Genomic DNA, 13405 nt, shown 5'->3' on the forward strand with positions numbered 1-13405 from the left:
CTCCAGAAACAAAATGTGATAGTTGGTGGCACAGGTTCTGAGGCAGATTAAATATTTTTCACTTGGGATAAAGCCTTCCTCTGAAAATATTCATTGGATGTGTTCAGTTAGTACTCTGGAGTAGCAAAGAGTGAAAAAAAAAACGTTGCCTGTACTTAGCCACTTTTTGTTCTATATTGAGATAGGCATCAGTGGGTTTGGCTCAAGAATCTTCAATTTATTCATGTCTGTGTTCCTTTGATACGAAATGCTAATTTGCTACTTTAGCATAAAACCTTGATTACATCTCTCTTATCACAGAACTGCATGCAGCTCTCAAGCAGTTTAGACATGCCCATTGGGGAAAAAACACCAATTTTATGGGAAAATGCAAACGTACAAACTCCATGTTGGACAGTTACACAGACCAGCAGTGAGCAGTAGATGGACAGGAAAGCTTTGGAGTGCATGAAATTGTTTCAGCATTCACATGCCTCTTGTTCAACAGGCAGCTCTTACACATATGGAATCTCTTCAAGGAAAGCTTTGTTAATAGGGAAAAAAAAATCATGCATACAGTATAATCTGTTCTCCCACACAAAAACAGGGTGAAGATGATGGATTCTCCCTTTATGTTCAGGAAATAGACAAGTCACCTGTTTTAATGGGAATTTAAGCATATTTTAGCTTGAGAATAAAGTAAGTTACTCAGCATGCTAATACATGCAACTGACTTGCAAACTGGAATGCCTACTTGAAAGGGTAACTGCTGTTTTTGAATTGTAGAAGGGGCTAGAAGCATCATTTTAAATTTAAACAGGGGGTAGATTAATTGCTGTTTGATGAAATTAAAAATGCATTTAAAGATCAGATTGTAAACAAGTTGACAGAAGTCAAGAATTTACATAGTTATGAAAGGGCTTTTTTTAATTAATGTAGCCCTGCTGATTGGGGCCAGATGAAAGTGCTCTGCCCACACCAGACGCTACAAGCCTTTTACACAGCACCCGAGCTACACGCTGTGCTCTGGAGGGATTGCCCTCAGAGGTGAGAGCTCCTCACTCCCCACGAGGTTCCTGGCCTCTGCTGAAGCCAGGGAGGCTGGGCTGGCTTCTGCCACAACACAAGTGTGCAATAGGAAGCCTAAAGAGATACCAGCTCTTTTCACACAGGACAGTTAAGTCACCGCCTTAGGAATTGCTAACCTGGTCCTGGTTTGAATGACACCTACAAGGGAATGGCTCCAACACTTCATTGTACTGAGATAAGAAATACATTAGTTACAGCAAGAGCTTGAACTTTGTTTACAAGCTTTCAGACACAATCATTAAAATACTTAATGTTGAATATAACGCATTAGAATTGTTTGAAGGTGGCCTAAGAAGTCGAGAGGCTGTATCAGCTATCACAGCCCACAGGGCTGGTGTTCTGCCCAGGGAGGGGCTGGTGTGCATGGACCTGCACAGCAGGCAGCTGTGTGGAAGGGCTTTCGTGCCCACACGCACACAACCTGTGCTGCAGTGTGCACACAAGGGCTGATTTGCTTTTTAAAGGAGTGAGGCCCGATTTCTACAACCTCAGACAGCTTCCAAGGGTCATCCTGATCTAAGTTTTAAAGTAGAGTTAAAAATAATTACCAAAGGTATGCCCACAATCACATTACTCCCTATATTTTGTTTTTAAAGATTAACTATACGATGGCAAAGAGCCCCAAACCAGTGAAAGTTGGGGGTTTATTTACCCTATACATCATTAAAAACATTAACAAAAAAGGAACTCAATCCTTTCACTAGATGTCACGTTGTAGCAAAGACTGAACCCCTACAGAGGATTAACATGGCTGAGGAACTTTATTTGGGATAAGAACGTGACATTAGAATACAGTAATTATTAAAAGGCTACAGTTCAGTTTTTCCTAACCAAGTTGCTCTGCAGAATTTTCTTTCTGTGGCTAAATATCCCTGTAATAAGTCATAAAATAGGGTCTAGGTGTATCTATGGTTGTCTTCACAAGACATGTAACAGGATTGCTAACTGCCTTAATATTGGAATTCTAGCTCTAGGAAGGCAAGACAAGGCACCATAAGCCATGTATACAAATATGGATCTTGTACTCTACCTCTTCTATGTCAGACTAACTTCAGGGGTATATAAAGTAGCAAAAGCAGGATGCTTAGAAAAGTCAGGCTGTTTTCCACAAAGCCAGTGCTTACCAAAAAAATTAGTGTATAAAAGTGTTTATGTGAGCACTTCCATGTTATTGCAGAATGTTAAATATTCCAAGAACAACCTACTAGGAATAGCACTTTCCAGCTTCTAAAATCAGTTAAATATAAAAGTATCTTTACAAAAAAATAGGCATATAAGTCTAGCATTCTTTGGAGTTGTTTATGATGGTCTTTTAAAAATAACCTAGCAGTTTATTTTGTGCATCAAAACCATTATTTTTAAACAAGAAAACTATTCCCTGGCTTTAGAAACATTTGAAAATTGCTTTTAAAAAAATTGTAGTGCTATTCCTCAGCGTTGCTGTAAAAAGATTCTGTATAGTAGTGCAATGATTATGATTATGCAAAACTGCAGTCTGGGTCCACAGATGAGCAATTAGGACAAATTCAGATGTAAAGGTCTGGATTTCACACACCATTTCTTTATGAGAGTAATTCATACATTTCCTTTCAGGGAAAAAAAAAAGCATACTATGATTTAAGGCAAATGTTATCTTTAAAGGTCACTTTAGCTTTCTTCAGGAACGAGACAGCTTGAAAAAGTTCCCAGAAAGACTCCCTCTAACAGCTCTCAGTGTTCTGCCTTGCATCACCAATCATTGCACTGCTATGCCCTGCATACAGTAGCTGTTTATCAACTAGGACACTAATGTTTACACGTACTTGGTTTACAACAGCACAGATTTTGTCAGTAAATATCACCAGAAAGACCTATACAAAAAGTAAAGGCTCTTAACTACCAAAAAGAAAGCCACTTGCAATTTTTAAGGTGAACAGATAGCAAGCATTCAATTCTTCTGGTTTCATGACAGTAAAAGGACATCCTGACAACTATTTGGGTTTTGTAGCAACTCAGAATTCAGGACAAATGTAGACTGCCAATTAAAAAAATACATATATAATTTTTTTCACCTCCTCAAGCTCTTGAAGACACGACCAAATGCTAAGTGTGAACTGCCAGCTTCCTGCTACAGTGCTCAAGCCTAGACTCAAACTTCCCTGACATCCAAGGTCATTCAAATCCAAGTTTGACATTTGAGTCCATGCTCAACCATTACTGCGATTTCAAATCCAAGAGAAATGCTTTTTAAAAACATTGCCAAATATTCTGCAAATGGCTCTTTTGGATAATAAGTTCCCTTCTATCTGTAAATAGGATAGACGAGCAGGTACAGTTCAGTGTCACAGATACAACAACTGTGTAGAGATCCGAGATCTTCTGGAAAAGCAATAAATTCCAAAATACATAAATATTCCTTGTACCATAGAGCAAGACAGTATCCTAAACCAATTCATAGACAGGGACTGAATGTTTGCAAAAGAAAGTGTCAGGGGCAAGACAACCCTTCATAGTGAAGAATCAGGAGTTACCCCAGTGCAATATTAACATACTGCATTAATGATATTCAAACTTGCTGTGAGAGGAGGTAAGGAAAAACAAGCCTATAATTAAGTCTGCAAACTTTAGGTAATTACTGTACCTGGTCTATCCACCATAACTTTGAATAACTGCAAGTTCATGCAAAAAAAATTGCTATCTTATATGAAAAGAGCAGTCTGTTAGAAGCGTTGTTATGGAATATGCAAGAAGTCATCTCTTTTGCAAGTGCCCTTTACTTGGTGAGTCTCTTGGCTACATCACTGTAGGCTATTTCAATTTCTTTGTCTCCAGGACAGGTGTTGGTGAATTCATCCCTGCTGTAAGCATTCGTCAGGTATCTCCAAATCCCTGTCATTTCCTTGGGAATCTCAAAGTTGCGGTATTTTTTGGCCACCACCTAGAACAGAAGAATTAGAGTAAGAATTTCAATCCTTTAGCTTAAGCTGCTTTTCTGTCCCCTGTCACCCTCTGGTAAACAATCCTGCCAACACGTACTCTCAAAACCACTGCTGCAGTCAGGAGAACCTGCCCCTCTGGGATGTGCCTGGGCCTGGCAGCACACTGTCCTCACCAGGGTAAGTGCCTCTGCACCCAGGCAGAAACTTAATCTGTGGCTCCATCTGCAGTACAAAACTGACACAGACCACTGGAGACAAGCAGAAGAACCCAAACCACAATTAGAGGCACATTGTCACCCCTGTCATTATTCTAAGCCACATCTCTTCCTAACTGACAACTTTTTTCTCCTTTTTTTTATAACACAATCCTTGTATTTCACACTGTGTTGTTTACTTTGTTGCTAACAGAGCCAATTTCTCTACAGATGGGAGAAGACATCCACTCCAAACATCAGCTGGGCACACGATTCACCTCTGTTCTCCTACCTCATTCTTTGAGGCACTGCAGCTTCCTGTGAACACTGATCAATGCAGTAAAACGGGCTTGAACCATTCTGTCATTCACTGCCCAACCCCTCTACTGGTTAACACCTTCACTGAATTCAACTGCTCTGACTCTAAAGTCCTTGTGAATTAAATCACAGAATCACAGAACAGTTCAGGTTGGAAGGGATCTTTCAAGGTCATCTGGTCCAACCCCCCTGCAGGGAGCAGGGACATCTGCAGCTAGAGCAGGGTGCTCAGAGCCCCGGCCAACCTCCCCTGGGATGGTTCCAGGGATGGGGCAGTGACCACCTCTCTGGGCAGCCTGGGCCAGGGGCTCAGCACCCTCATTGTGAAATATTTCTTCCTTTTCTCTAGTCTAAATCTCCTTCTTCAAGTTTAAAACTATCACCCCTTGTCCTGTCACAACAGGCCCTGCTAAAAAGACTGTCCCCATTTATAACCCAAATCTTATGCAATTTCATGTACTGTTTATCCTGTAGTTCAATTTACATGAGAGCTTAAAAATGGCTGAAATTAGCTGAACTCCAGAATGTCATAAAGCATACAGATTTTGTCCTCCATTATCACATGAGGACACACAAGGCATTTACCTTCACAATGTGTAGTTTGGGTAGCAGGTTGCAGTCTGCTAATGTCATCTCATTGCCATCCAGAAACTTGCGGGTGGAAATCGTGATATCCTCCATGCTGTTCTCATCTATCTCATCAGGAAGAGGAGAGTTCAGATACTCGTCCAGTTTCTGGAGGGTTTTCAAGAGGCCACGTTCTAAGGCTACAGAGGAAGGAACAGTTTTCAGAACAAACCAGGGAGCCAAACCAGAGCACACAAGTTTCAAAGCAAATTATAATTTTGAATATTGAAAACAAAATCTACATCACTGTACTGCACAGAACTGACCATATACTGAAGGATTTTTAACCCCTGGACAATTTTTGTGGCCACACTACTGCCAGAGCTGCCTTGATGGTCACTAGTAACACAAACTGAACTAGAATCACTTTAAATATCACACAGATGCAGGTTATTTCAAAGCTGGTTTATAAATGAGTTTGCACTAATTTAGAATACTCTAAGACTGTCCACATGTGTTTATTTTTGGTTTAAAAAGTGGCTTATGTCAGTTTCTTAAGACTATTCCTAACTGGCTTTAACGAATTAGAATTAAGCTATGCTAAGGTTTATATTCATCTAAACATAATCTGTTTAATGTCACATGCTCAGCTAACAGCCACGAGCAAACCCACAGCCTGCCGAGGAGACCTGGGAATAGAGCAGCAGAGGGCAGCACACCCCACCAAATCCAAAAGTATTGTTGGCCTTTGACAAGTATTTTGCACCTCTGCATTTGAAACAAAGCATTCTGATGGCAGCTAAGTCATCCTGAATTAAGTTTTTCCCCCCAAGCACATCGATGACAAAACATTTGTGCATTCTTTTTCTCTTGCTGATCTCTCACCTTCCATTTACTAAGGTCTCCTCACACAAAAAAAGTCTTAATCCTTTAAAGAAAGCAACAGAGCTAAGCTTAACTCAGAACTGAATAGGAGCCTTCAACCCCAGAGAAGTCAAATCAAGTGTGCAGAAAGACCCTGCAGCAAACACATGGAAACTCAACTGCTGGGGCACCACACAAACTCTGCGGGGAATCTGGTTCTGGATGTTAAAATCATTTCTACTTAAGTTCAAAAGTTGTGAGTGGCTGTCATGTAGAGAAGATTCCACGCCAGGAATATTTACAAACCATTCATACCCTACCAAAATTCTGATGGAACACTAATTGAACTAATTGAAGTTCTCTTTGAAAAGTTGAAAAATCTTTGTCTGCGACCATCAACTTTTTTAGATCACAAGTTTAATTCATGGGACTCCCTCTGAGTGTCCATCCACAACCAATAAAATTGCCAGTGAGATACTTCACTGCTCTGGAAAACCCCAGGCAATGACAAGTGTGCACAGCTACCAGCCCCACATCACGATGGAACACTAATTGAACTAATTGAAGTTCTCTTTGAAATGTTGAAAAATCTTTGTGTGCGACCATCAACTTTAGATCACAAGTTTAATTCATGGGACTCCCTCTGAGTGTCCATCCACAAGCAACACAATTTGCCAGTGAGATACTTCACTGCTCTGGAAAACCCCAGCCAATGACACGTGTGCACAGCTACCAGCTCCACATCACCCACCTTCATTAGCTTCTGGTCTAGAGTTTTTGATAAATGCAGAAAATTTGGCAAATATATCCATTCCAGCAGTGTTGGATTCTGGATGCTTTGGTGAAAGTTTTAGGTACCTAAAAAGTAGAAAGTAATAGATTTACAGCCCATTTAGCAGAATAATGGTCATTATACAATAACTAGCACATCCCCTTAAAAGATTCCCACAGCAGTCTGCAGGTGGTAGGACTGGTTATAGGAAGCCCATCTTCATTTACATTATTTGGACACATCATCAGCATAGCCTGCCCCAGGCATCAACAAGTCATTCACTTTGAGAACTGCAGGAAGGTCTGAACTGCATGACAAGACTTGACAAAGGACAATTTGTAGAAGATAACGGGTTTTAGTGTAAAGATTTGGGAGCTGGAAGAAGGAATTGTATGACAGGCAAGAACTCTAAGCTATTTTCACTGTCTTCAGTTTATTGATGCTGAAGAACATCTTAATTAGTGCAGAAAACCCCTCTGAGAACACTCCATCTAATCTAAGGTGACAGATTATCATTTTAACACTTACTTGGGTGGAGCCAAAACATCTTCCAGGAACTCTTCAATCTTATTCACGTCTGTTCTCACTTCACCATTGTAAGTTATGAAGGGCGGGTGAGTGCCTGGAGCCAAATTTTGAAGGTCTGCTGGTTTTCTGGGGTGAAATACAAACCAATACAGAAGTAAGCAAGGGACACCCATGACCCTAGCTTTCATTGCTACAGTCACAAAAGCACTGCCTGAGGTTTTCATATCCTTACAGCCTTTAAAAAGTATCAGCAGCTTTCTGTTTGAATATATATTCTGTTTGTGAGTATGTACTTGAGAATTATTTTCAAATACTTAACACCAACTGCTTTTGCCTACCTCTGGCTCTGTTTTTTCTGAAGCTGATGTAATGTTGACTAGCAGGGGGCATCTATACGCCACACAAACACACTCTCTCTTTCCCAAGATCTGCAACACAGAGTTTATTTATAGCATAATCTGTGATCAGCCATAATCCTCCCCCTTTACACAGAGCTCCTCTGGAAATAAATACATCTGATACAGAGCAGTATGTATAAACCATTTATTCTGTGCACAATCTGGTTGTAGACAAGCTGACAGGCACTTAAACATCCCATTTAAAAATTATGCTAAAAAATTCCTTCAATTAAAAAAAAACATTTACAAAGAGAGAAGCACATTTGGGCAAAGGGAGTAGAATCCCACACAATAGTGTGACCAGACACAAGAGCAACAGCATCGAGCTGAAGCACTCAGACATTTCTAGACCCCAAGTCTGTTCTGGGGATGCCTCTCGCCGCTCCCTCCAGCTGCTCTCACTCTAACACTTCTCAAGCTGAGCCAGTCTATTTTATAAGCAATTGGCTTCTCCCTGCTCGAGCTGTGCCCTGATGCTGTAATGACAAGGAACAACACCGCAGTCATTTATTTGGAAGCCTGTATGTCAGCTGCACACATGCACCTCCCTCACTCACCCCAGTGCTGCCTCACTCTTCCGTGTAAAGCTCTGGCAGCTGCCTCCTCAGCAGACTGACATGCAAAGTTGAAATCAATAATGAGTTCTGGATCCATTAGAAGCTATAAAATCCAAAGCATCGTCTCAAATGCTGCAGCTGATTTTTCCCCAGGAAATCACCCTGGTATTAGTTAGTCCCATGCTGGTGCAACCGTCTCAGTGCAAGCAGAAATAAAATTACAGTACTGCTTGGCACTTCTTCAGGAGCAGCACTGGAAAAGCCTCTCTGATGAAGCTGTTGACTGCAGTCCAGGCTGACTGCTCGGAAGGACACAGTCTCTCTGACTTCTCCAAGAACCTCTCTGCAATTCCTGCTCTCCAGGAGGACAGCTCTCTGAGGAGCTCCCCAGACCACCCCTGTGCACCCACGGTGACCCAGGTGAGGCACAGCTGTACAGTGACATTTCTGTCAAGCTGACCAGAGCACACACTTCAGGATGACCACCACCTCTTGCTAGTGTTAGGCTGAACAAGGAACAACAAATAACACCTGGCCCAGCAGAAAGTTTGCCAAGATAAAATTTGCCCCTTTGTTACTATTTGAACAAATCCAAATTCAAAGGTAACCCTTGAACTGGGTTTGTTCTTTGTCTGACATGACTGTGTTTCTGAGACTGGGATTTCCTAGTGCTCCAGGCATCCAGGAGCTGACTCACTGGATACTGGAACTACATTTGAGGATAGCCTCCCAGCACGACTGGACAGGGACTAGATCAGCAGTACACCCAAAATGGGTGTGCAGGGTAGCACGAGAAAGCTGTGTGTTTAGGGACTGCACCCAGACTCTGCAAACTCAACAACATTGCTTTTCATTTCTTACAAAATTAAGAATCCCTGCCAGGGGGGTTCCATGTCCTTTTGCCCTACTGAACCTTTTAAGCAGGGCAGACACCAGCAGCATATAGTGCCAAGGTGTGCCCAGAGCCCATCCCAGCACTCGGCAGTCTATGTAAAACCCAGCAGATTTTCTTACTTCAGAACATCAGAGCCCCTGCTTTGAGCCAGGTGACAGGAGTCTTGTCAATACAAGAATTTAACCATTTTTCAATTTTTAAGCTTCCAGTAAGTTATTTCTTACTGCTAGTTGCCATAGCCCTCTTACTTTTAGGATCTGAAGTCTGTCAATCGGTTAATGTTTGAAGTAGCTTAACACTTCATTTAAATACAGCTTTGTAACCCACAACAATTACAGGAAGTCCTTGTGGCTCACTTCCAATTTTGTATGTTGGCTAGATAAAATTCCTCAAAAGGAATGTTATTTTAAAAACAAACACAGGCAAGACCACCGGATTTGCAGAAACACCACCAAAGGAAAGATTTTATTTCAGAAGCAGACTAGTCTAATGAACTAACCAAAAAAGCTTTCCCAAAGAATCAGAGTGCATCTCAAGGATCCCAGAGCATTTTATTAACCCCTCTTCCCACTCCAGTCAACCTCCTGGATCTTTCAAGAAAAAGCAAGCAGAGATTAACATCCCACAGCCAAAGCCCAAACAAAATACAGGGTTTGACTTCCAGTTTGCTACCCCTTGCCAGAAGATCATAAACAAACCCTGGTTTACCACAAACAAGCCACAGCCTTTAGAGCACCACGAGTATGCAGGAATCTCCTTAAAAGGCTAAGAACACAACTTCTTTTAATGGGCAAACAAGAATGCAATTAAAAATATTATAGTGATGTTTACTTTAGAGATAAAACTGGACAGCTTTTTCTGAAACAAAACTTCTATAACCACTCAAAACAATAGCATGAGAACTACCTACCTGTCCCAAAGTTTACCAGGGTATTTGGAGGGGGGGAAACACACAAATATCTGGCTATCAATGGCTAATTAAGTGGGCAAGCTCTTTAACATCAGAGTTAAGGTATAAACATTTAATTGCTTGGCTACAAACCAGAATAGCAATTAGCCTTCAAACAATTTCTTGAAGATCAAAGGCCAGCCCCCAAATGTACCATACTCTCCAGTGATTTATAAATTACACAGGTACTGCAATGAGTGTCTGAAGAGTTACACACAAAATGCCAGCAGTATTTTATATTGCTGAAGTTGCATTCACCTCTGGACAGCCTTTAATATTATTTACTGATCTATTTAATCTTTTGTCTGTCTCCCTAATTGTAAAACCACACAATCAAAATGTTTAAAATAAGATTCCAAAACTGAACTGAATGCAAGCTGGCCCTGAATGTTGGTACAAGCCCCACAAATGGTTTATGTGCTGCAGCTCTGCTCTAGTCACCAGAACGAGTCAAACCCCCAAGCACTGAAATGCTGCTTCTGAAAGGGGAAAGAATAAAGCCTCTGTCTGACTGAACAGAAGAAATGCCTGATTTCTTTGAAAGGGCAGCACACCCCACTTCGTTTGCCTATGTGACTATTTTTGTGCCTTAAGAGCAGAACCGAGAGCTGCAAAATGTTCTTTTGTTAGCACAGTATGATGTCCAGTGCAATTATGGAAGGGAAAAATACACACCAGAGTCACTCAGATCAGACTCAGTTTTTCCTGTGTCCCAAGTTCCTTACTTGTGAACTTTTGTACCCAGCTATGACCTTTTAAGCCTCACAAAGAGACAGAGCCTGCCTTACTGTTGTGCAGAAGTGATGCTATGCAGCAGAAGCATGGTTTGCAAGTAACCCCCCTTTCTTTTTGGCTAGCAAAATAAATTCAGATACTTAAAAGCATTATTACATTGCTCTTCAATTAATCTGTGTCTTTAACAGGAAGAAAAAGAAGAGAGGGTAACTGATTTGTAAAAGTAGTTTCTTGTGGTAGTATTAGAAGTATTAATGCAACATCTAGCACCTTTTATCATTCTGGTCAGAGTAACAGGGGAAAAAACATCACCTGATATAAAACATTTCCACTTGAGCAGCTAGCCAAATCTGCCATTCTGCAAACCACACTATTCTACAGCTAGGTAGTAGATGAGAAGGTTAAATGTGTATTTATGAAGCTTTCAATAAAGTCTAAAAGGAAGTAAGTTTGCAGCAACACCTATTCAAATCTGAATTAGCTCCAGTGCTCCTTTACCAGAAAATACATTCTGTGTTTAATGAAAAGGTGAGTTCATTTCATCTATTCCCATGCAGGCTTTTTTTAAACTTTGCACTTATTTTGCGTTTTCTCCTCCCCAATGAAAAAAAAAACCCTGAAAGAAAGCCTTCCTTGTGTAAGAAAGGCCAGTTTTTCAACATCTGCAACCAATTTATATTCTAAAAGTTAGCCTTACGTTCCCCCAATTAACTCAAAGTTGCCAAAGACACACAAATAAAGCCAATTCATCAGGCATCTTTGGTATTTTAATGATATCTCTCAGACTGGTTCAAAAGTTCAGCAGTGAAAATGCTCTCAAGTATAAAATGTCTCTTTCAACCTTCTTCTCATCCCCCTGTCCCAATAACCACAATAGGACCAGAACTCCAAAGAGCATGGCAAGCACAGTTCTGGCTCCTGAGGTTTCCACAAACCACAGGCAATGCTAACTGGAAGATATGACAGATTTGGTTTATGTGTGCTGGCAGTAAAATATATTTGCAGTAAAACACCACACTGACCAGAGAAGATCTTAGAGCTGCTACAAAAGCAAACCTAGCTGACAAAAGCTGCTTTCTCTACCTCTGAGTGGTCTGCCTCAGCCTTACTACACATGGAAATACTTAACACTAGTTGTTAGCACTAAAGCAGCAACTTCAGTGATTTTTAAAAACCAAAACAAGTCACCTCCTTAAAAAAAAATACAAGAGGAGGTTAAGTCTAGCAGTGCCTTACTGCCTTCTGCCTTACACGTTCTAAACTTGATTTGTTGGAGAACATATTTCTATTGGCTTTATTTCTGAAAATAAGGTCTGGAAGGCAGTCTCTCCTCCTCCAGAGAGCTCAGTGACTAATGTTACATTACATTAGTGCTGTGAAAACATTACCTCACACCAAAAACAAATAAAAGGCCCCTGCTGAATTTAGCATTGCCAATTCTAATAAAAGTATATGCAACCTTAGGAAATTGAGACTGCTAGATTCACACCTCACCCTTCCTAGTCATTAAGGTATTCACTTCATAGATGGAGAAGCTACAGTTTAGGTGTCACACAGCATCACAATGTATCTGCCTAACATTATACAAAGGTAGAATAAGTTAGACTTTACTCATACCCATTTCACTTTTATTTCATTCATATTTACCTTGTGGACAGATATTTTCACCTTGGATTTATATTTACTATATAACAAGCAACATTATCCTAAAATCTTGAAAAACAGAAGTGAGCAGCACGTTATTTGTGACAGTTATCCAATAATCACTGGAGATTTGATCAGAGATTGCTTGACTTAAAATACCCATCCAGCAGTCTTCACTCATGGGATCTCCATGTGAAGATTCAGTATTCAGTTACAATGGGCTTTGTCTCAGCTACTGGTTTTACAGCAGAAGAGCAGCACTTCACAAATTCAAGAGAATTTATCAATCCATTCTTTTTGGCTACCAGTACTTATAAATAAGCACCAATGAATGCACCATTTACATCAAGGTTGCCTCTTAGCACTTATGAGGGCAGACTTTTTTTAATTTTAGACAGTAAGCCATAGAAGGCTTAGAATCCCCAAACCACCATTTGTTACACCAAATGTCCTGTACTCTCCCTTGTCAGACAAGTCAAGTATTTCTTACCTCTTCAGGTCGACTGTTGTGACACTAAACACCACTCCCTTCAGCCAAAGAATCATGAAGAGCCTCTGTGAGAAGGGACAGTTGCCTATGCTCTCCCCATCACTGCCAGCCTGCAGAAGAGAATCCATCATTAATATTAATTAGAAGGTAGGACTGTGCCATCGACATGTTCACAACTACTGGAAGATGTTTAAATCAGGACAGACTCAGTAACACATCACAGGGTCTATTCCTGTACAGACTTCACATCACTAACTCTCCCAGAGGCCTAACAAGCTTCGGGTCAAACCTAGAATTGTCTTGAAGGAACAATCCTCTGCTCTCAAGGTCCAGCTATCCTGATGGTTTCTCCATACAATGCACAAAGATGAGCATCCTCAGAATATCTGAATACACTTCATGCACCAGGCAGGTATGCAGGGACTAGTGACCTTTTTTTTTTTATTTTAGTACTTGCACCTTCCAATGATTTTTTTTTTTCTGCAGACATAACAAGGCTTTTATTATA

The 13405-nt window shown here is 40.7% G+C and overlaps 1 protein-coding gene across 1 annotated transcript; it reads right to left on the reverse strand.

Moving 5' to 3' along the window:
- Positions 1–3658: 3658 nt before the first annotated feature.
- Positions 3659–13028, reverse strand: CLIC4 (chloride intracellular channel 4). Its single transcript, XM_008938763.1, has 5 exons — positions 12898–13028; positions 7230–7355; positions 6681–6787; positions 5084–5265; positions 3659–3985 (listed from the first exon to the last, which is right to left on the reverse strand). The coding sequence occupies exons 1-5, from the start codon at positions 13026–13028 to the stop codon at positions 3821–3823; spliced, it is 711 nt and encodes a 236-aa protein (XP_008937011.1). The 3' UTR covers positions 3659–3820.
- Positions 13029–13405: the final 377 nt, after the last annotated feature.

The sequence above is a fragment of the Merops nubicus genome, unplaced genomic scaffold (assembly GCF_000691845.1).
Source record: "Merops nubicus isolate BGI_N331 unplaced genomic scaffold, ASM69184v1 scaffold13934, whole genome shotgun sequence".
Classification (NCBI taxonomy): Eukaryota; Metazoa; Chordata; class Aves; order Coraciiformes; family Meropidae; genus Merops; species Merops nubicus.